This window comes from Saimiri boliviensis, chromosome X, assembly GCF_048565385.1.
Source record: "Saimiri boliviensis isolate mSaiBol1 chromosome X, mSaiBol1.pri, whole genome shotgun sequence".
NCBI lineage: Eukaryota > Metazoa > Chordata > Mammalia > Primates > Cebidae > Saimiri > Saimiri boliviensis.
Genome location: NC_133470.1, coordinates 66,177,949 through 66,198,010, shown reverse-complemented (window position 1 = coordinate 66,198,010; position 20,062 = coordinate 66,177,949). Strand labels below are relative to the sequence as shown.

The following is a 20,062-nucleotide window of genomic DNA, read 5'->3' as shown; positions in this document are numbered from 1 at the left end:
TATTTTTGAAGAGTGCAGACCAGTTATTTTGTAAAAGTGCCCTCAATTTGTTTTCATTTGATGTTTCCTCATGAAGGGATAGTTTACGTACTAGCAGAAATACTACATTAACAGATGTCTCTTTTTAGAGCATCTTTATCAGGAGGCATATGATCTTAGCTTGTCCCATTATTGGTAATGACAATTTTAATCAAGTGGTTGAGGTAGTGCCCTCCAGGTTTCTACACTATAAAGTTAGCCCTTTGTTATTAATATATAACTTGTGAAGAATACATTGAAACTATGTGAATATCCTGACCTTTATCAAAGTTTCACTCCACTAAGTTTTTTTTTTTTTTTTTTGTTTTTTGTTTTTTTTTTTGAGACGGAGTGTCGCTCTTGTTACCCAGGCTGGAGTGCAATGGCACGATCTCGGCTCACCACAACCTCCGCCTCCTGGGTTCAGGCAATTCTCCTGCCTCAGCCTCCTGAATAGCTGGGATTACAGGCACGCGCCACCATGCCCAGCTGATTTTTTTGTATTTTTAGTAGAGACGGGGTTTCACCATGTTGACCAGGATGGTCTCGATCTGTTGACCTCGTGATCCACCCGCCTCGGCCTCCCAAAGTGCTGGGATTACAGGCGTGAGCCACCGCGCCCGGCCTATCACTCCACTAAATTTTTATAACCATTGATGATTTTTGCCTAAAAGGTTGTAAAACAATGATTTTCTCCTTCTCTCTTTAATAGCAGGTATTCTGTAAGAAAGAATTTTATTTTCTCCTCTATTTATTATCAGTATGGATTCATGAATTTGATTACTTATAATTCATTACTGTCATTATTTATTTTAATGATCAATAGTCCCACATGTGGTCACTAGGATTTTCTTCAAGCTGGCTCCTATGTCTTTTTTGAAATGCCTCCATCATTTTTTTGACCATCTTTATTTTCTGGCAGATGTTCAAGATGTTGTACTTTCCCTGCCTCACTACTGGAATCAGCTATGTCTCTAAAGAACCCTAATCCATTCTAGTGGGGATGGCAATTAGTAACTTAAGTTGGTGCACCAGCACAAGTCGGGGATGTAATTGCTATTAGTATTTTCAGTAAATACGGTTAGGAATATATGTTATGAATGATAAGTTTATACTAATACATCCAATTCCTGTTCAATGCCCAAATGTTCTTTAATTTCCCTCATTGCATATCTGTATCTCCCTTCTTCCACAGTGAGAATTCTGGCCTTCAACAACATTAAAGTTTTTTCATATTACATTACACACAATATATTTTCAGAATTGCTATATCCATATCAAAAACAAACCTACAAAGTAGAGTTCAAGATTTGCTGTCAGTTACTTTTTTCTTTTTTTTTTTTCTTTTTTTGAGACGGAGTTTCGCTCTTGTTACCCAGGCTGGAGTGCAATGGCGCGATCTTGGCTCACCGCAACCTCCGCCTCCTGGGTTCAGGCAATTCTCCTGCCTCAGCCTCCCGAGTAGCTGGGATTATAGGCACGCGCCACCATGCCCAGCTAATTTTTTGTATTTTTAGTAGAGACGGGGTTTCACCATGTTGACCAGGTTGGTCTCGATCTCTCGACCTTGTGATCCACCCGCCTCGGCCTCCCAAAGTGCTGGGATTACAGGCTTGAGCCACCGCGCCCAGCAGTTACTTTTTTCTTTAGACTAAGAATATATTGTCAAAGTAGTGTGTTCATAAGGTATTTAGTTCTTTTTAATTTTTTTAGTGTGATTGTGTTTTTTATTTGAAAGTTGGGTTCCCTCGGCCGGGCGTGGTGGCTCATGCCTGTAATCCAAGTACTTTGGAGGCCAAGGCAGGCAGATCACCTGAGGTTGGGAGTTCAAGAACAGCCTGACCAACATAGTGAAACCCCGTCTTAAAGAAAAAAAAAGAAAGTTGGGCTCCCTTTATTCGGTTTATATTAAATTTTAGTTTTTCTCCCATTCTTATAGATTTTATTTAAAAGAAAAGAAAAAGCTTGTGCCAGCCTGTGCAATATGGCAATATCTCTTTTTACAAAAAAAAAAAAAATTAAAATTAGCCAAGCATGGTGGTGCACACCTGTAGTCCCAGCTACTCGGGAGGCTGGGGTGGGAGGGTTGCTTAAGCCCTGGAGATTGAGACTGCAGTGAGCTAAGAACGTGCCATGCACTACAGCCTGGGCAACAGAATGAGACCCTGTCTCAAAAAAAAAAAAAAAAAAAAAAACCACCAAACAACTTGTTGTTAGGTATACATAAAATTTACATTTGTAAAGTATATACATTTCAGGGCCGGGTGTGATAGCCCATGCCTGTAATTCCAGCATTTTTAAAGGCCAAGGTGGGTGGATCACTTGAGGCCGGGAGTTCAAGACCAGCCTGGTCAACATGGCAAAACCTTGTCTCTACTAATATACAAAATAATTAGCCAGGCATGGTGGCACATGCTTGTAATGCCAGCTACTTCAGAGACTGAAGCATAAGACTTGCTTCAACTTGGGAAGTAGAGGTTGCAATGAGCCAAAATCGCACCACTGCACTCCAACCTGAGACCTATCTCAAAACAAAAACAAAAATAAATAAAATAGGCCAGGTGCGGTGGCTCACACCTATAATCCCTGCACTTAGGGAGGCCTAAGGCGGGCAGATCACCTGAGGTCAGGAGTTTGAGACCAGCCTGACCAACATGGCGAAAACCCGTCTCTACTAACAATACAAAAAATTAGCCAGGTGTGGTGGCACATGCCTGTAATCCTAGCTACTCAGAAGGCTGAGGCAGGACAATCTCTTGAACCCAGGAGGCGGAGGTGGCATTGAGCTGAGATCACACCATTGCACTCCAGCCTGGGCAACAAGAGCAAAACTTCGTCTGAAAACAAACAAATAAATAAAATATATGCAGTTCGGTGGCATTAGTGATATTCACATTGTTGTGCAACTATCACCATTATCCATCTCTAGGACTTTTTCATCTTGTAAAACTAAATGATTTGATTGTACATGTTGACTATTTAAAATATTAACATTATTCCAAAAGTCAAAACTAAACAGACTGGTGTACCTAAGTCATCCCCTCCCCTAACTGTTGCATTCCATTTCCACCAATTCCTGTAGGTAAACAATTTCATTACTTTCTTGTTTATCTTTTGTGTATTTCCTTTTGCAAAAATAGGCAAATACCTGTATGTTTTATTTCTCTTTCTATTTTACACAAATGTAGCATAAAATCCATTATCATTTTACATGTCTTCCTCATTCCTTTTCTACAGCTGCAAAATCTGTGATGTATATGTGCTATAGTATAGTCAATTGATCTCCTATGTTTGAACGTTTAGGTAGTTTCAAGAATAGTTCAATTTCGATAATGATGAAATGAACAACTTTGTGCACACATATTTTTATATTGTTGGAAGTATCTCTCCAAGATAGTTTACTAGATGTGGGATTGCTGGATTAAAGGATAAATACACTTGTAGTTTAGTTAGATATTGCCAAATTACCCTCCATAGATGTTGTAACATTTTGCCTTCCTGCCAGCAATGTATTAATATAAAGGGTGCCTGTCTCCCCACAGCCTTGCTAATAGCACGTAGTGTCAAACTTTTGGATTTTTGCCAATCTGATAGGTAAGATATCTCTTTTAAACTTTAAAATTTTTATTTTTAAAACATACACATAGTAAAATTCACTCTTCTTGGTGTGCAGTTCTATGCATTTTGACAAATGCATAAAATTGTGTCACTACCACCACAATTAAGGATAAAATAGCTCCAACATTATAAAAATACCCTTATTTGACCTCTTTATAATCAACCCCTTTTCCTACCCCTAACCCCTGGCAGCCACTAATCTGTTCTCTGTACCAATGAGTTTGCCTTTTCCAGAATGTCATATATCATATAAATTGAATCACACAGCATGTCTCAGTGTACTTTTACTGTGCATTTTCTTTCTTTCTCTCTCTCTTTCTCCAGACGGAGTTTGGCTCTTGTTGCCCAGGCTAGAGTGCAATGACACAATTTTGCCTCACTGCAACTTCAGCCCCCAGGGTTCAAGCGATTCTCCTGCCTCAGCCTCCCAAGTAGCTGGGATTACAGGCCTGAGCCACCACGCCCAGCTAATTTTTATATTTTTTGTAGAGACGGGGTTTGGCCATGTTGGTCAGGCTGATCTTGAACTCCTGACCTCAGGTGATCCACCCACCCACCCACCTTAACCTCTCAAGTGCTGGGATTACAGGCATGAGCCACTGCGCCCCACCTGCATTTTCTTAATATGTTTCCATAAACGATTTAAATATTTTCATATCTCTATTTTACATCTCTTCACTTCAGAACCAGCTATTTTTCTTTCCATCCCATCTCTTTGTCTCTCCAACATACTGAAATTATTTTCCGGTGTTTTTTTTTTTTATTTCCAGTAGGGCCTAAAAATAATAGTCATAAAATATTTTCCACACCATCAAAATAAATCCTAATTGTAGGCAAATTGATCTTATCTTGTTGTTTTTCTTCTTGAGAAATTATTCTCTAGTTCAAAATTATCCCAGTTTAACAACCCACTAAGGTAAAACAGAATGGTCCAAATAAATGGAAGCTTCTTCATCTATGTAGGATTTCCACTATTTTTAGACGAGAGAATTGGATATTTAATGAAAACTAAGTATCACAAAAACTTTAAAAAGAGGGAAAGTGCTTCTTTATAACCTTACTTTTGCACCCAACCTCCAAACAAAATAATAAATAAAAAGAAGGCATTTGCTGTCTATCACCAGCAATTCAAGTCCTTGTTGGTGCTTTAAATAATAAGTCAAGGAGTTTAACTGGAAGAAAAAAAAAAAAAGCCGGCAGGGCGCGGTGGCTCACGCCTGTAATCCCAACACTTTGGGAGGCAGAGGTGGGCGGATCACCCGAGGTCACGAGTTCGAGACCAGCCTGCCCACCATGGCGAAACCCCATCTGTACTAAAAATACAAAAAATTAGCCGGCGTGGTGGCTGGCGCCTATAATCCCAACTTTTCAGAAGGCTAAGGCAGGAGAATCGCTTGAAACTGAAAGGCGGAGGTTGCAGTGAGCCGAGATCGCGTTAATGCATTCCAGCCTGGACGACAAGAGCGAATTTCCGTCTCAAAAAAAAAAAAAAAAAAAAGCCATAAACAATTTCTATAAATAATCTTTGAGGTCCTTTTTTCAGCGCTCCTGGCAGTTTCTAGGACACAATAGGTATTCAACAAGCTCTTGTTAATGTTTACCTTTAAAAATCTCCCTCCGTTATATTAAGTATATTTTTCCTTTCCTACTTTTTTCATTTTGAAGTACTCTGGAGGCAAGATGATGGACTTGCCTTATCCTAGCTCTTATCCCTCACAAGGCTAGTTCCCATTTTTCTAGAATATTACATGAAAGAGGCGAATTTCAAGGACTTCTAAATGAGTCTTTGCGTCAAAGATTCCGTTCTAGCAACCTCAAGCCATTTTGGATTCTACATTTCACAACTGCGCATGCGTGTTTGGAAAGCGGCCGAGCGCTTGACGCTTACGTATGGAGAAAGGGGCGGGTCATTATCTTTAGCGGACCACTGAAAAACCTCCAGATTATCCTTTTTCTATTGGCTGATGGGGGCCAATTAGAAATGAACCTTCTTTTAGCGGGCGTGCCGCGCTAGCGCGCTGTGACGTAATGCGTGTGGGCCGCCCGGCAGGGCTGAGCTAGACCAATGAGGAAAGGCAAGGGGTCGATTTGCCTGTTCTCACGCCCCACCCTCAGACCCAGCCAGAGCAAAGTTTCGCTTATAGAAGGGAGAGGAGCGAACATGGCAGCGCGTTGGTCGTTTTGGTGTGTTTCTGCGACAATGGCAGTGGCGCTGTTCATAGTTTACGACGTACCCTCGGCCTCTGCCCAAAGAAAGAAGGAGGTGAGGACGCGTTACCAACAACACGGGCTTTTCCGAATGACTGGGACTTCAGAGAGCCTTTTCACCTCTTCCCACCCCCTTTCCCTGCCGCTTCTTTGCCTGTGGTGGCTTCAATTCCGCGGTTTTCGGAGTTGGAATTCGTGAGAGAAGGAACTGTAACTCTTCGTCTTCCGGGGATGTAGAGTCTGAGAGTCGGGTAGGGTAGGTGACAGCTCGGCTTCTATAGGCTTGTGAACTTGCATGGCTTTGATACTTTTGAGTGTGGGCCCCATCAGGTGTTGGGGGTGGGGAGTTCGACTTTAGCTCCCGGGAGTAGACTGAGAGTCTTTCTACTGTTGGCAGATGTAACTCCCTGAATGATGTACAAGAGTTCTCTATCTTGTAACATTTGCATTTCAGGAGTGAGACCGAAGAGTGAAATTATGCCAAAAGTACAATTGTTTCAAAGCAACTTAGCAAATTGAAATCTCCTAACCATTTTTAATCATTCCATAAATATAAGCATGCTAGGCAATGTCTAGGTGCTTGGTATCCATAAATGAACAAAACTAAGATCTTATGGAATTTATAGGCTTTGGGAAGTGGAGGAGATACAATATTCTCTTCTCACCATTAAGCAATCCAAGTAGAGGAAGTTTAACATTGTGTTTTCTTTTTTTTTTTTTTTTTTTTTTGAGACGGAGTTTCGCTCTTGTTACCCAGGTTGGAGTGCAATGGCGTGATCTCGGCTCACCGCAACCTCCACCTCCCGGGTTCAGGCAATTCTCCTGCCTCAGCCTCCTGAGTAGCTGGGATTACAGGCACGAGCCACCATACCCAGCTAATTTTTTGTATTTTTAGTAGAGACGGGGTTTCACCATGTTGACCAGGATGGTCTCGATCTCTCGACCTCGTGATCCACCCGCCTCAGCCTCCCAAAGTGCTGGGATTACAGGCTTGAGCCATCGCGCCCGGCCTAACATTGTGTTTTCAAACCTTTGTGATTTGGAGTCATATATTCCTAGAACTTTAAGACTACTAGCAATTATTTATACCCTCTAATTTTATAGATAAGAAAAATAGCCTTACATTTAGAAAATTAACAAGGACTTAAACCCCACGTCAGTCATTCTAATGCTATTTCCTGTACATTCTGTGCATCCTCTAATACAGAAAATTTGTATGCATACTTTACAAATACCAGTTAAGCACTTCAGATACTTGTCTACTTGAGCTGAATTAAAGAAGAAAGAAGTTATCTTGTCTATGTTCCTAAGTATTTGAACTATTCCATAAAAAAAACTAAGCTAGGAAATTAAATATAACTGTAAGTTACTTATTAGATTGGCAAATAGTGCAATAAAAATATACAGTTGTCAAAAGTACCGTGAGGTGAGCAGACTCAGACACTGAAACTAGAAATTGATGTCCTTTGGGAGGATTCTAAGCTGTTGTTATGTGGAAAACAAGATGCAGAGCAATGCATAATTTTATGTCTTAGAGAAGCTTTTTTTTTTTTTTTTTTTTTGAGACGGAGTTTCGCTCTTGTTACCCAGGCTGGAGTGCAATGGCACGATCTCGGCTCACCGCAACCTCCGCCTCCTGGGTTCAGGCAATTCTCCTGCCTCAGCCTCCTGACTAGCTGGGATTACAGGCAAGCGCCACCATGCCCAGCTACTTTTTTGTGTTTTTAGTAGAGACGGGGTTTCACCATGTTGACCAGGATGGTCTCGATCTCTCGACCTCGTGATCCACCCGCCTCGGCCTCCCAAAGTGCTGGGATTACAGGCTTGAGCCACCGCGCCCGGCGAGAAGCTTTTTATTTTAAAAAACAGCAGCATTGGGCCGGGCGCGGTGGCTCACGCCTGTAATCCCAGCACTTTGGGAGGCCGAGGCGGGTGGATCACGAGGTCGAGAGATCGAGACCATCCTGGTCAACATGGTGAAACCCCGTCTCTACTAAAAATACAAAAAATTAGCTGGGCATGGTGGCGCTTGCCTGTAATCCCAGCTACTCGGGAGGCTGAGGCAGGAGAATTGCCTGAACCCAGGAGGCGGAGGTTGCGGTGAGCCAAGATCGCGCCATTGCACTCCAGCCTGGGTAACAAGAGTGAAACTTCTGTCTCAAACAAAAAACAGCATCCCTTATATATAAGTATATGTGTATGTAACGATACATGACAATCCCTTTAACAGTGGCTATCTCTGGGCAGTTGGGATTCTCGATGAGGGGAACGTTTTCACTTTTCACCTTATATGCTGGTATTGCTGGTAATACCTGAATGTCTACAATGACCACTTCTTTTTTTTTTTAAGACAGGGTCTTGCTGTGTTGCCCAGGCTGGAGTTCAGTGGCAGGATTATGGCTCACTGCAGCCTCGACTTCCTGGGCTCTAGTGATCCTCCCACCTCCACCTCCGCCTCCCAAATATCTGGGACTACAGGCATGTGCCACAACATCCCCAGCTACTTTTTAATTTTTTTGTAGAGATGGAGTCTCTCTGTGTTGCCAGGCTGCTCTTGAACTCCTGGGATTAAGTGATACTTCTGCCTTGGCCTCCCAAAGTGTTGGGATTATGGGTGCGAGCCACTGTGCCTGCTCCACTTTTTTTAATTAAAAAGTGAAGGCTTTCGGCTGGGTGCGGTGGCTCATGCCTGTAATCCCAGCACTTTGAGAGGCCAAGGTGGGCGGATCACAAGGTAAGGCGATCGAGACCAGCCTGGTCAACATGGTGAAACCTCATCTCTACTAAAGATACAAAACATTAGCCAGGCAGGGTGGCGCGTACCTCTAATCCCAGCTACTCTGGAGCCTCAAGCAGGAGAATGCTTGAACCTAGGAGGTGGAGGTTGCAGTGAGCCGAGATGGCGTCATTGCACTCCATCCTGGGCAACAGGGCAAGACTCTTGTCTCAACAAAAAAAAAAAAAAAAAAAAAAAAAAAAAAAAAAAAAAAAAAAAAAAGAAAGAAAGAAAAGTGAAGGCTTTTTAAAATTTAGCATTTCTATTAGTGAAATTATATTTATTCATTGACTCTCTCACTAAACTGGAAGCAGAAGGGCCTAGCCAAAAATAGATTAATTTTTTTTCAAGAAATCAGCACTGAGTTGTATACTTTAAAATTGTCAATATGGTGAATTTTATGTTATGTGAATTTTATATTACGGCAGTAAATTACAGGCCTTCCTTGATCTTTCTGTACTCTCTTGGAAGTGCATTCACCCTTTTCATGCATGTACAGGACTTAAGTGAGAATATCTTCCTTCTCTCTTACCCCACCATTTCATTCACCTGAAGATTCCTACTCTTCAATTCTTACCTCAAACTGTATCTTCTTTCTTCCTCGGCTAAAGTTTTCTTGGTGTCTCCATGTGAATTGAAATGAATTCACATCATATTGTTATTGTAGGTATGTATGTATTTATTTTGAGACAGGGCCTCTCGCACAGGCTGCATGCTGTGCAGTGGCACTATAATGACTCACTGCAGCCTCGACTTCATGTGGTCATGTGATCCTCCCACCTTGGCCTCCCAAAATGCTAAGATTACAGGAGTAAGCCTGTGTGCCTGACATGTGTTGTTCTTGTTTATAGGCCAGTCTTTGCCATAACACTGTAAGCATCTTGAATGCAGAAACTTCTTAATTTTTCTTTTTTTTTTTTTGAGACAGAGTTTCGCTCTTGTTACCCAGGCTGGAGTGCAATGGCGCCATCTCGGCTCACCACAACCTCCGCCTCCTGGGTTCAAGCAATTTTCCTGCCTCAGCCTCCTGAGTAGCTGGGATTACAGGCACGCGCCACCATGCCCAGCTAATTTTTTGTATTTTTAGTAGAGACGGGATTTCACCATGTTGACCAGGGTGGTCTCGATCTCTCGACCTCGTGATCCACCCGCCTCGGCCTCCCAAAGTGCTAGGATTACAGGCTTGAGCCACCACGCCTGGCCCTTAATTTTTCTTTCCGTCACAGCCAGCATTGTCTGTCAAAATATCCTCAACAAATATTGAATTAACTATATACTTACATAAAATCAGGAATCTATTCTTTCTTTAAAAAAATATATATATATATATATATATATATATATATTTTTTTTTTTTTTTAAACTTTTTGAAACAGGGTCTCACTCTGTTGCCAAGGCTGGAGTATAGTGACACAATCATGGCTCAGTACAGCCTTATGACCTTCCCAGGCTCAGATGATCCTCCTACCTAAGCCTCCCCAACTGGGACTACAGGCATCTGTCACCATACCTAATTAATTTTTGCATTTTTTATAGAGATGGGGTTTCACCATGTTGTTCAGGCTGGTCTTGAACTCCTGGGTTCAAGTGATCTACCCACCTCAGCCTCCCAAAGTGCTGGGATGGCAGGCATGAGCCAGTGTTCAGCCAGGAATCTGTTCGTTCAGTTGTAGGTTTTCTTAGATTTCACAATGTAAAATTGGATTTTTCTTATCAGTAAGCATGGAATTTATATAGGTTGCTAAAGATGTTTTAGTTTTTTACTCCTTTTCTCTCTGAGAATTGTTTAGGCTGTTTTTAAAAAGATTACTGTGATACTTCTTAGACACAGTTTCAAAATAGGGTGTTCTGTTGCAGAATATTTTTTGTGAGTTTTTGAAAACATTATTTAAAAAAATTCCACATCTATCTACTATAGTAAATTTGATGTTATATAATAGGGTAATATCTGATCTTAAAATCTATTTTTTTTTTGCCGGGTGCAGTGGCTCATGCCTATAATCCCAGCATTTTGGGAGGCCGAGGCAGGTGGATCACTTGAGGACAGGAGTTCAAGACCGGGCTTGCCAAGATGGTGAAACCCCGTCTCTACTAAAAATATATTTAAAAAAACAGCTGGCCATGGTTGGGCATGCCTGTGGTCCCAGCTACTCAGGAGGCTGACGCATGAGAATTGCTTGAACGATAAAGCGAGACTCTTTCTCAAAAAAAAAAATCTATTTTTTTTTTTTTTTAAAGACGGGGTTTCACCATGTTGGTCAGGCTGGTCTTGAACTCCTGACCTCAGGTGATCCGCCCGCCTTGGCCTCCAAAGTGCTTGGATTACAGGCGTGAGCCACCACGCCCGGCCAAAAAAATCTATGCTTTTAAAAAGATACCTCCCCTAAATGAATATGATTAAAAATCACTCAAGTTCCTCATAGTTGTCTATTGGTAAATAGAAAGCTGCCCTGCTTATTATTTATACCTTTAGCAATGTTTTCATTGGAACATGGACTTATTATTCTCCTTTTTAAATTTTTTGTTTTGTTTTGTTTTGTTTTTTTTTTTGAGACGGAGTTTCGCTCTTGTTACCCAGGCTGGAGTGCAATGGCGCGATCTTGGCTCACTGCAACCTCCGCCTCCTGGGTTCAGGCAATTCTCCTGCCTCAGCCTCCTGACTAGCTGGGATTACAGGCACGCACCACCATGCCCAGCTAATTTTTTGTATTTTTAGTAGAGACGGGGTTTCACCGTGTTGACCAGGATGGTCTCGATCTCTTGACCTCGTGATCCACCCGCCTCGGCCTCCCAAAGTGCTGGGATTACAGGCTTGAGCCACCGCGCCCGGCCTTTTTAAATTTTTAAAAATGTTTTGTAGAGACACAGTCTCACTATGTTGACCAGACTGGTTTCAAACTCCTGGCCTCCAGCAGTCCTCCTGCTTTGGCCTCCTAAAGTGCCAGAATTATAGATGTGAGCCACTGAGCGCAGCAATTTATTCACTGATATTTATCAAATGCCTTCTACATGCCAGGCACCATTATCTATAATCCACGCATTAACATTGCAGAGTAAGTATTAACCCCCTTTGAAAGACAAGGGGACTGGCCAGACATGGTGGCTCATGCCTATAATCCAAGAACTTTGGAAGACTGAGGTGGGAAGATTGTTTGAGGCCAAGAGTTTGAGACCGGCCTGAGCCTATATATATATATATATGTATATATATACACACACAGTTATATTAAATATGTAATATACATACATATATATACATTTTTTACATGTGTATGTAAAAGAAAGATGAGGAAACTGACAGTAAGCAAGAGGGAGGTTGAGGGCTTGCTCAGAGAAACACAGCTCTAAGAAACTGAGCTGGGATCCTGCACTGGTTTGTCTAGTTCCGAAGCTTATGTTTTCTGCTAGGCAACAAAGGCTTGTTTTTGCAGTGACTGGTTTTATTTATTTATTTATTTATTTATTGAGACGGATTCTCACTGTGTCACCCAGGCTGGAGTGCGGTGACATGATATCGGCTCACTGCAACCTCTGCCTCCCAGGTTCAAGCGATTCTCCTGCCTCAGCCTCCTGAGTAGCTGGGATTACAGGCAAGCACCACCATGCCTGGCTAATTTTTATATTTTTAGTAGAGATGGGGTTTCACCATGTTGGTCAGGCTGGTCTCGAACTCCTGACCTTGTGATCTGCCCACCTCGGCCTCTCAAAGTGCTGGGATTACAGACATGAGCCACTGCACGCAGTGACTGGTTTTATTTTTATGGTGAATCCTTTCCCTCTGTTGTGGAAGGGAAGTTGTTCTTCCTTGTATCTGGTGTTGTCTTAGAGAGGCAGCATGAGAAAAATGAAAGATCGTGGTCTTTGATAAAATTATTCATATTCCTTTACTTCTGGAAATCTAGTAATAGAGAAATAATATGAAATATGGAAAGTGATCAACACACAATGCATACTGAACCGTAATAGAAAATGGTCATCATAATGCTAGGATGGCAGATAGATCTCCCTCCTCAGTTTTCCAAAAAAGTCTTTTAAAGAGGATATGCTTTAATCCACCCCCAGTGATCTTTAACTAGTTATTCTGAGTCTCATTTTCCTCATCACAATGGAAAAAACACTGATTAGTGTGGCTGTTGTGATAATTAAATGAGATGAGGGCTGTAAAGTGCCTAATGCAGTACCTGGCATATAGAAGACGTGAGGTAAATGTTTAAAAAACTACTTTTAGAACTGACATGTGAAAGCGTCACATGTGCAAAAAAACCCTGCAGTTCTCTAGAAAATATCTGATTACAGAGAAATAGGCTTAGTAGCAGTTTCAAAACAAATAAGTGGAGACACCACCAAAAAATTGAAAACTAAGGAAAGGAGACAATGATAGGTTTTGGCCCTATCCAGGAAGTTGGTGGACTGATAATGGAGCAGATGGCATTTAAGGATTAAAAATGCTTACTTCTCTGTTGACTGTCTTCTTCAGTAATTGTCTGCCAGTTATATTTCCAGAAATATTCCAGATCTCTTAAGGAGGGAGTTGGAAATGCATACCTTAACTAAGAATTTGTTTCATTTTACTAACAGCTGAAGACTACTAGGTGATTAGAAAAGCTGAGAGTATGAAGAATTTTTTTTTTTTTTTTTGAGACGGAGTTTCACTCTTGTTACCCAGGCTGGAGTGCAATGGCGCTATCTCAGCTCACCGCAACCTCCGCCTCCTGGGTTCAGGCAATTCTCCTGCCTCAGCCTCCTGAGTAGCTGGAATTACAGGCATGTGCCACCATGCCCAGCTAATTTTTTGCACCTTTAGTAGAGACGGGGTTTCACCATGTTGACCAGGATGGTCTCGATCTCTTGACCTCGTGATCCACCCGCCTCGGCCTCCCAAAGTGCTGGGATTACAGGCTTGAGCCACCGCGCCCGGCCGAGTATGAAGAATTTTTATGAATAAACCCTAAGGGTTAGAACAAAGACAAAGATAAGTTTTGGGAGTACTATTCAGCCATAAAAAAGAATGAGATCCTGTCATTTGCACCATGAATGGAACTGGAGGTTGTTATGCTAAGTGAAGTAAGCCAAGCACAGAAAGACAAACATTACTTGTTTTCACTTATTTATGGGAACTAAGAATCGAAACACTTGAACTCATGGAGATAGAAAGTAGAATGATGACTACCAGAAGCTGGGGGTGGTGAGGGTAGGTGGGGATTCTTTGTGAGTACAAAAAAAAAAAAAAAATAGAATGAATAAGACTTACTATTTGATAGCACAGCAGAGTGACTATAGTCAATAATAATCGTAGATTTAAAAAATTAAAAGTATAAATTGGATTGTTTGTAATATAAAGGATAAATCCTTGAGGAGATGGATATCTTGTTTTACATGATGTGATGACTACACATTTTGTGCTTGTATCAAAACATCTCATGTGCTTCATGAATATATACACCTACTCTGTACCCACAAAAATTTAAATTTAAAAAAGAATGAGGCCAGGTGCAGTGGCTCACACCTGTAATCCTAGCACTTTGGGAGGCCGAAGTGGGTGGATTGCTTGAGCCTAGGAGTTTGAGACAGCCTGGGCAACATGGCAAAACCTTGTCACTAACAACAACAACAAAAAAATTGGCTGAACATGGTGATGTGTGCCTGTAGTCCCAGCTACTAGGGAGGCTGAGATGGGAGGATCACATGAGCCTGGGAGATCCAGGCTGCAGTGGTCCAAGATGTGCCACTGTACTGGGTGACAGAGCCAGACCCTGTCCCAAAATAATAATAATAACATAGTAGTATATTTTAAAATAATTAAAAGTAAAATTGAATAGTTTGTAACACCAAGGATACATTCTTGAGGGCATGGACACACCATTTACCATGATGTGATTATTAAGCAATGAATGCCTATATCAAAGTATCTCATGTACCCCATAAATATATACACCTACTACATACCCACAGAATTTTTTTTAAGAAATACACTTTTGGGGAAAGGTGCATTTTAGAGGAACTCAGACTGGTAATACTCAGCTTTCTTCTGAAATTCAAAAGAAATTTGAATGGCAGGATCAGATTTTAGTTTTAAATCGTAATTAATAGATCCTATATTCCATTTTTGATGAGTGATACTTAGTGACAATAGGAAATTTTGTGGTTATTAAAGCTTCAGCTACTTTGGTAGGGCTAATCAAGTTAAATATTATGCAAACAGGTAAGATGAAATTAAACTGATGTCTCACTGCTCTTTCTTGGGCCTCTGAATCTCTTATAGTCATAGATTTTTATAACTTGATTATTACAAATAGGATTAAAGACATTGACTTCTAGTAGTGAGGTGATTTTTTTTTTAGACATTGAAATGTTTCAAGAGAAGAGAAAGACTTTAAACATACTTTACTTTGTTGGTAAGTATTTCAGTTGGGAGTATTATTGCTATTTTTGTTTTATTTGAATGGTAGTAAATAGACTAATGTTTGCCAAGGAGAAGGAGAGAAATAAATTGATTGTGAATATCTTATAAATCTAATGTGTTTTTTCATAGTAATCCTGTAATTTGTTTTATAAAAAATACATCCAATACAAGGCTGGGTGTGGTGGCTAACACCTGTAATCCCAGCACTTTGGGAGGCTGAGGTGGGTGGATCACGAGGTCAGGAGTTCAAGACCAACCTGACCAAGGTGGTAAAACCCCATCGCTACTAAAAATACAAAATTATCCAGGCTTGGTGGCAGGTGCCTGTAACTCCAGCTACTTGGAAGGCTGAGGCAGAGCATTGCTTGAACCTGGGAGGCAGATGTTGCAGTGAGCTGAGATTATGCCATTGCACTCAAGCTTGGGCGACAGAGCAAGACTCCGTCTCAAAAAAAAAAAAAATCTCTCTTTATAGATACACACACACACACACACAGACACACACACACACATATATTTATCACTAAATCTTTCATATATATCCAATACAAATTAAAAGCTTTAGATTGGTATATTTTCTTAAATGTTTAAAAACTGTTAGTTGAGGCCAGGCACAGTGGCTCACCCCTGTAATCATAGCACTTTGGGAAGCTGAGTTGGGTGGAACACCTGAGGTCAAGGGTTCGAGACCAGCTTGGCCAATGTGGTGAAATTCTGTGTCTACTAAAAACACAAAAATAAGCCGGGTGTGGTAGTGTGTGCCTGCAGTCCCAGCTACCCAGGAGGCTGAGGCATGAGAATCACTTGAACCCAGGAGGTGGAGGTTGCAGTAAGTCGTGATCATGCCACTGCACTCCAGCCTGGGTGACAGGGCTAGACTCCATCTCAAAAAACTAGTAGGGAAAAAAGTATTTTCATTAAGAGTTGTTTACAAATTAATTGCTTTTTTGGAGTTGCTGAGTAGTTCATTTAATAAACCTCTTATCTTTACATGTTATAGTCTTTGGAAGATGTGTTTCTTCTTAATAATTTTCAAGTATTTGTAGAATGACCTGAAGGACACATGAAATTTTTAACTTTTCCATTTGAAGGCTGCGACTTTGGAAGATAAAAAGAGTATCTGGAAAATGAATAGTGGGATTTAGTGTAGTGGCAATAGAGGAACAAAATTTTTATTTCTGAACCATGCCTTTCCATACCCAAATAATGGGCTCTTGACAAAGAACGAGAGGCACCCCTAGGAAAATGCTTCTTTTTTTCGAGACAGAGTTTTGCTCTGTTGCCCAGGCTAGAGTGCAGTGTCGCTGTCTCGGCTCACTCCAACCTCCACCTCCAGTGTTCAAGCGATTCTCTTGCCTCAGCCTCCCGAGTAGCTGGGATTACAGGCACCAGCATGCCCAGCTAATTTTTGTATATTTGTAGAGATGGGGTTTCACCATGTTGGCCAGGCTGGTCTCGAACTCCTGGGCTCAAGCTATCCTCCCGCCTCTGCCTCCCTAATAGCTGGGATTACAGGCGTGAGCCACAGCGCCCGGCAAAAAGTCTGCATTTTTAACAAGTTACTTTACACCAACCACACACAGGTTTAAAAAGTGTATTATCTATTATGATAAAGGCTTGTTCTAGGAAGTTTTGGTTTACTTTCTTTATCACTAAATCTTTCTCATATGTTGTATTCTGATCAGTAATGATTTTTAAAGATTTTTGAATACATAAAAATAAGATTATAAAAATATAAATTCTTTTCAGTTCAAAACAGTTGTTTTTGAGCTAGGCATGGTGGTTTGAGCCTGTAATTCCAGCCACTCAAGAGGATGAGGTAGGAGGATCTATTGGGGCCAGGAGTTCGAGACCAGCCTGAGCAATGTAGCAAAACCCCATCTCTAAAAGTTTTTAAAAATTAGCTAGGCATGGTGGTGCATACGCGTAGTCCCAGTTATTTGGGAGGCTGAGATGGGAGGACCATTTAACCCCAGGATTTTGAGGTTTCAGTGAGCTATGATCACACCACTGCACTCCAGTTTGGGTGACAAAGTGAGACCCTGTCTCCCTCATTTTTTTAAGAACAATTTTGTGGGAGTGGGGTGATTTTGGTCCCCAGGAGATATTTGGCAATGTCTGGAGATATTTTTGGTTGTTGCAGCTGGGAGAGGAGGGTGCTACTGGCATTCAGTGAGTAGAAGCCAATGATGCTGCTCAACATCCTACAGTGCACAGACAGGATCACTCCTCACAACAATTATTTGGCCCAAGATGTCAGTAGTGTTGCTGTTGACAAACCCTGATTTAGAATGATCATGGCCTGTTTGAATTTTTACCTCAATATTTTACTAACTGTGGCATTTTGGGCAAGTTATTTAACCTCTCCAATCTTGTTTTCTCAACAGATAAGTGAATGTAAAAAGAGTACTTTTTAAAGTGTTTTTAAAATTTTTTATTTTATTTTTTATTTTTATTTTTTGTATTTTTAAAGTGTTTTAAAAATTGAACTAAATTATATACTCTATAATAATCAAGAAGTAACTGCCTGACACATGCTAGACATTCCAAATAGTAGCTGCTATTTTTTCCATGAAACCAATTCAAGAGAGGCTCGCTTTAGGATATCTTAAAATATCAGGTCATTGTGAATTAGGATTATAAAATCTAATTATAATGTTCCAGGCTATGTTCATGTAATTTTATTGTTAAAGTTTTTTATTTTTTTTGAGACAGAGTCTCACTCAGTCACCCAGGCTGGAGTGCTATGGTGCAATCTCGGCTCACTGCAACCTCCACCTCCCGGGTCAAGTGATTCTCGTGTCTCAGCCTCCTGAGTATCTAGGATTACAGGCATGTGCCACCACACCCAACTAAATTTTGTATTGTTAGTAGAGACAGGGTTTCACCATGTTGGCTAGGTTGTTCTCAAATTCCTGACCTCAAGTTACCTGTCTGCCTTGACCTCCCAAAGTGCTGGAATTACAGGCATGAACCAGTAAAAGTTTAAAACTAATTCATTTATTGTGATCTGTCTTCGGTTCATTAATGAACCCAGTGGGGGCAAGGTGACTTACGCCTGTAATCCCAGCACTTTGGGAGGCCAAGGATCCTTTGAGCTCAGGAGTTCAAGACCAGCCTGGGCAACATGGTGAAACCCCATCTCTATAAAAATTAGTTGGGCATGGCAGTGCACACCTGTAGTTCCAGCTACTCGGGAAACTGATGTGGGAGAATCACGTGAGCCTGGGAGGTCGAGGCTGCAGTTAGCCAAGATCACACCACTGTACTCCAGCCTGGGCAACAGAGTGAGACCCTGTTACACACACACACACACACACAAAGAAACAAAAAAATGAACTCAGAATATAATCTCATTGCCTCTGCATTAAGCAGTCTTTTGAAGTGATTTTGTTTTATAAGAGCCTGAGGAAAAAAATAGTGTAATTCCTTTGAACTAATTTCTTCTACTTGATAATTATTTGGAGAAAATAGCCAGAAGTCTGGTCTCTCCAGTCTGTTAATAAACAGGAAGAGGAATTATATATATATATTAGAGACAGAGTATTGCTCTGTTGTCCATGCTAGAGTTCAGTGACGTATGATCATAGCTCACTACAGCCTCTAACTCCTGGGCTCAAGTGATCCTCTAACTCCTGGGCTCAAGTAATCCTCCTGCCTCAGCTTCCAGAGTATCTGGGACTGCAGGCATATGCCACCACACCTGACCAATTTTATAATTTTATGTAGTAACTGGGTCTCACTATGTTGACTAGGCTGGTCTTGAACTCCAGGGCCTAAGCAGTCCTCACTCCTTGGCCTCCCAGAGTGCTGGTATTACAGGCTTAAGCCACTATGCATGGCCATAAATTTTTTATGTAGACCTGCTTGAAAAAGTTTATTCAATAATTCTTGTGTAAGAAAACTCCACATATTTATAACTAAGTCAAAAGACATGTTTCTTCTTTTGGCATGATTATGTATCTATATGGTTGAATAGAGATAGGAATATGTAAAACTATGTAAATATCTGTTACTGCTTCACACTTGTTTTTCTCAGCCCATACAGAATATGTAGTCACCCTGAATAAAATAGCCAAATCATATTTATATTTGCTGGTAACGGTCAAATTTAATTTGAAAATATGGCAAAAGTAATGATTGCTTTAAAATACAGAATGTGTATTTTAAAATGTGAACCCGTATTGTCTGTGCTGTGAGAATCATTAAAGCAGTATCAAGTAATAACAATTCATTTTGTTGGGAAAACTGAATAAATTTGATTTATGCAGTCTTAATTTAAATCAAATATCCCCTACTCTTGACAATTACTGGTAACTAGTTCTGTTGGATTGATAAACTAGCAGCCTCCTGAGACTATCTTGATTACTGCTTGTCTATTACCCTATCTTCCTCCTGGTTCACTCTCTCCCACAGCCTTTACCAACTACTTGTTTCATTGTTCCACAGTCTTGTTAATTATTTGTTATAACCAATCTTTCTTTTTTTTTCTTTTCTTTTCTTTTCTTTTTTTTTTTTTCTTTTTTTTTTTTTTTTTTGTTTGAGATGGAGTCCTACTCTGTCGCCCAGGCTGGAGTGCAGTGGCGCCATCTTGACTCACTGCAATCTCTGCCTCCTGGGTTCAAGTGATTCTAGTGCCTCTGCTTCCTGAGTAGCTGGGACTACAGGCACGTGCTACCACGCCTGGCTAACTTTTGTGTTTTTAGTAGAAACGGAGTTTTGCCATGTTATCCAGGCTGGTCTTGAACTCCTGACCTCAAGTAATCCACCTGCTTCGGCCTCCCAAAGTGCTGGGATTACAGGTGAGAGCCACCATACCTGGCCTGTTAAACCAATCTTTCAAGAGTGTATATATTTTTCTGTGGGTTTAGAGTGTGTTTGGTTTCTCATGTGTGACATGTTCATTTTGTAGCCCTTATCAGAATTTTTTTGTATCTGCAGCAAAACTAATTTTTATGTAGTCTTTTTTCCATCATTCTTAGAGATATACTTGGGACATAAAATTGTGTTCAGTATTAAATGAATTTGGATATGCTTAA

At 40.9% G+C, this 20,062-nt stretch overlaps 1 protein-coding gene across 3 annotated transcripts in view; it reads left to right on the top strand.

Annotated features, from left to right (window-relative positions):
* Nucleotides 1-5,638: 5,638 nt before the first annotated feature.
* Nucleotides 5,639-20,062, top strand: part of MAGT1 (magnesium transporter 1) — a 65,806-nt gene continuing 51,382 nt past the window's right edge. Inside the window, exons 1-2 of one of the 3 annotated variants that reach the window (XM_074391983.1) lie at nucleotides 5,809-5,899; nucleotides 19,730-19,825. Coding sequence is in view for 2 of the 3 variants with exons in the window: in XM_010347353.2 (XP_010345655.1) it covers nucleotides 5,702-5,899 (198 nt within the window). In the remaining variant the exon portion in view is untranslated. Of the gene's footprint in view, nucleotides 5,900-19,729; nucleotides 19,826-20,062 lie in introns of all 3 variants that reach the window. The other 2 variants (XM_010347353.2, XM_074391982.1) reach the window with 2 other exon arrangements.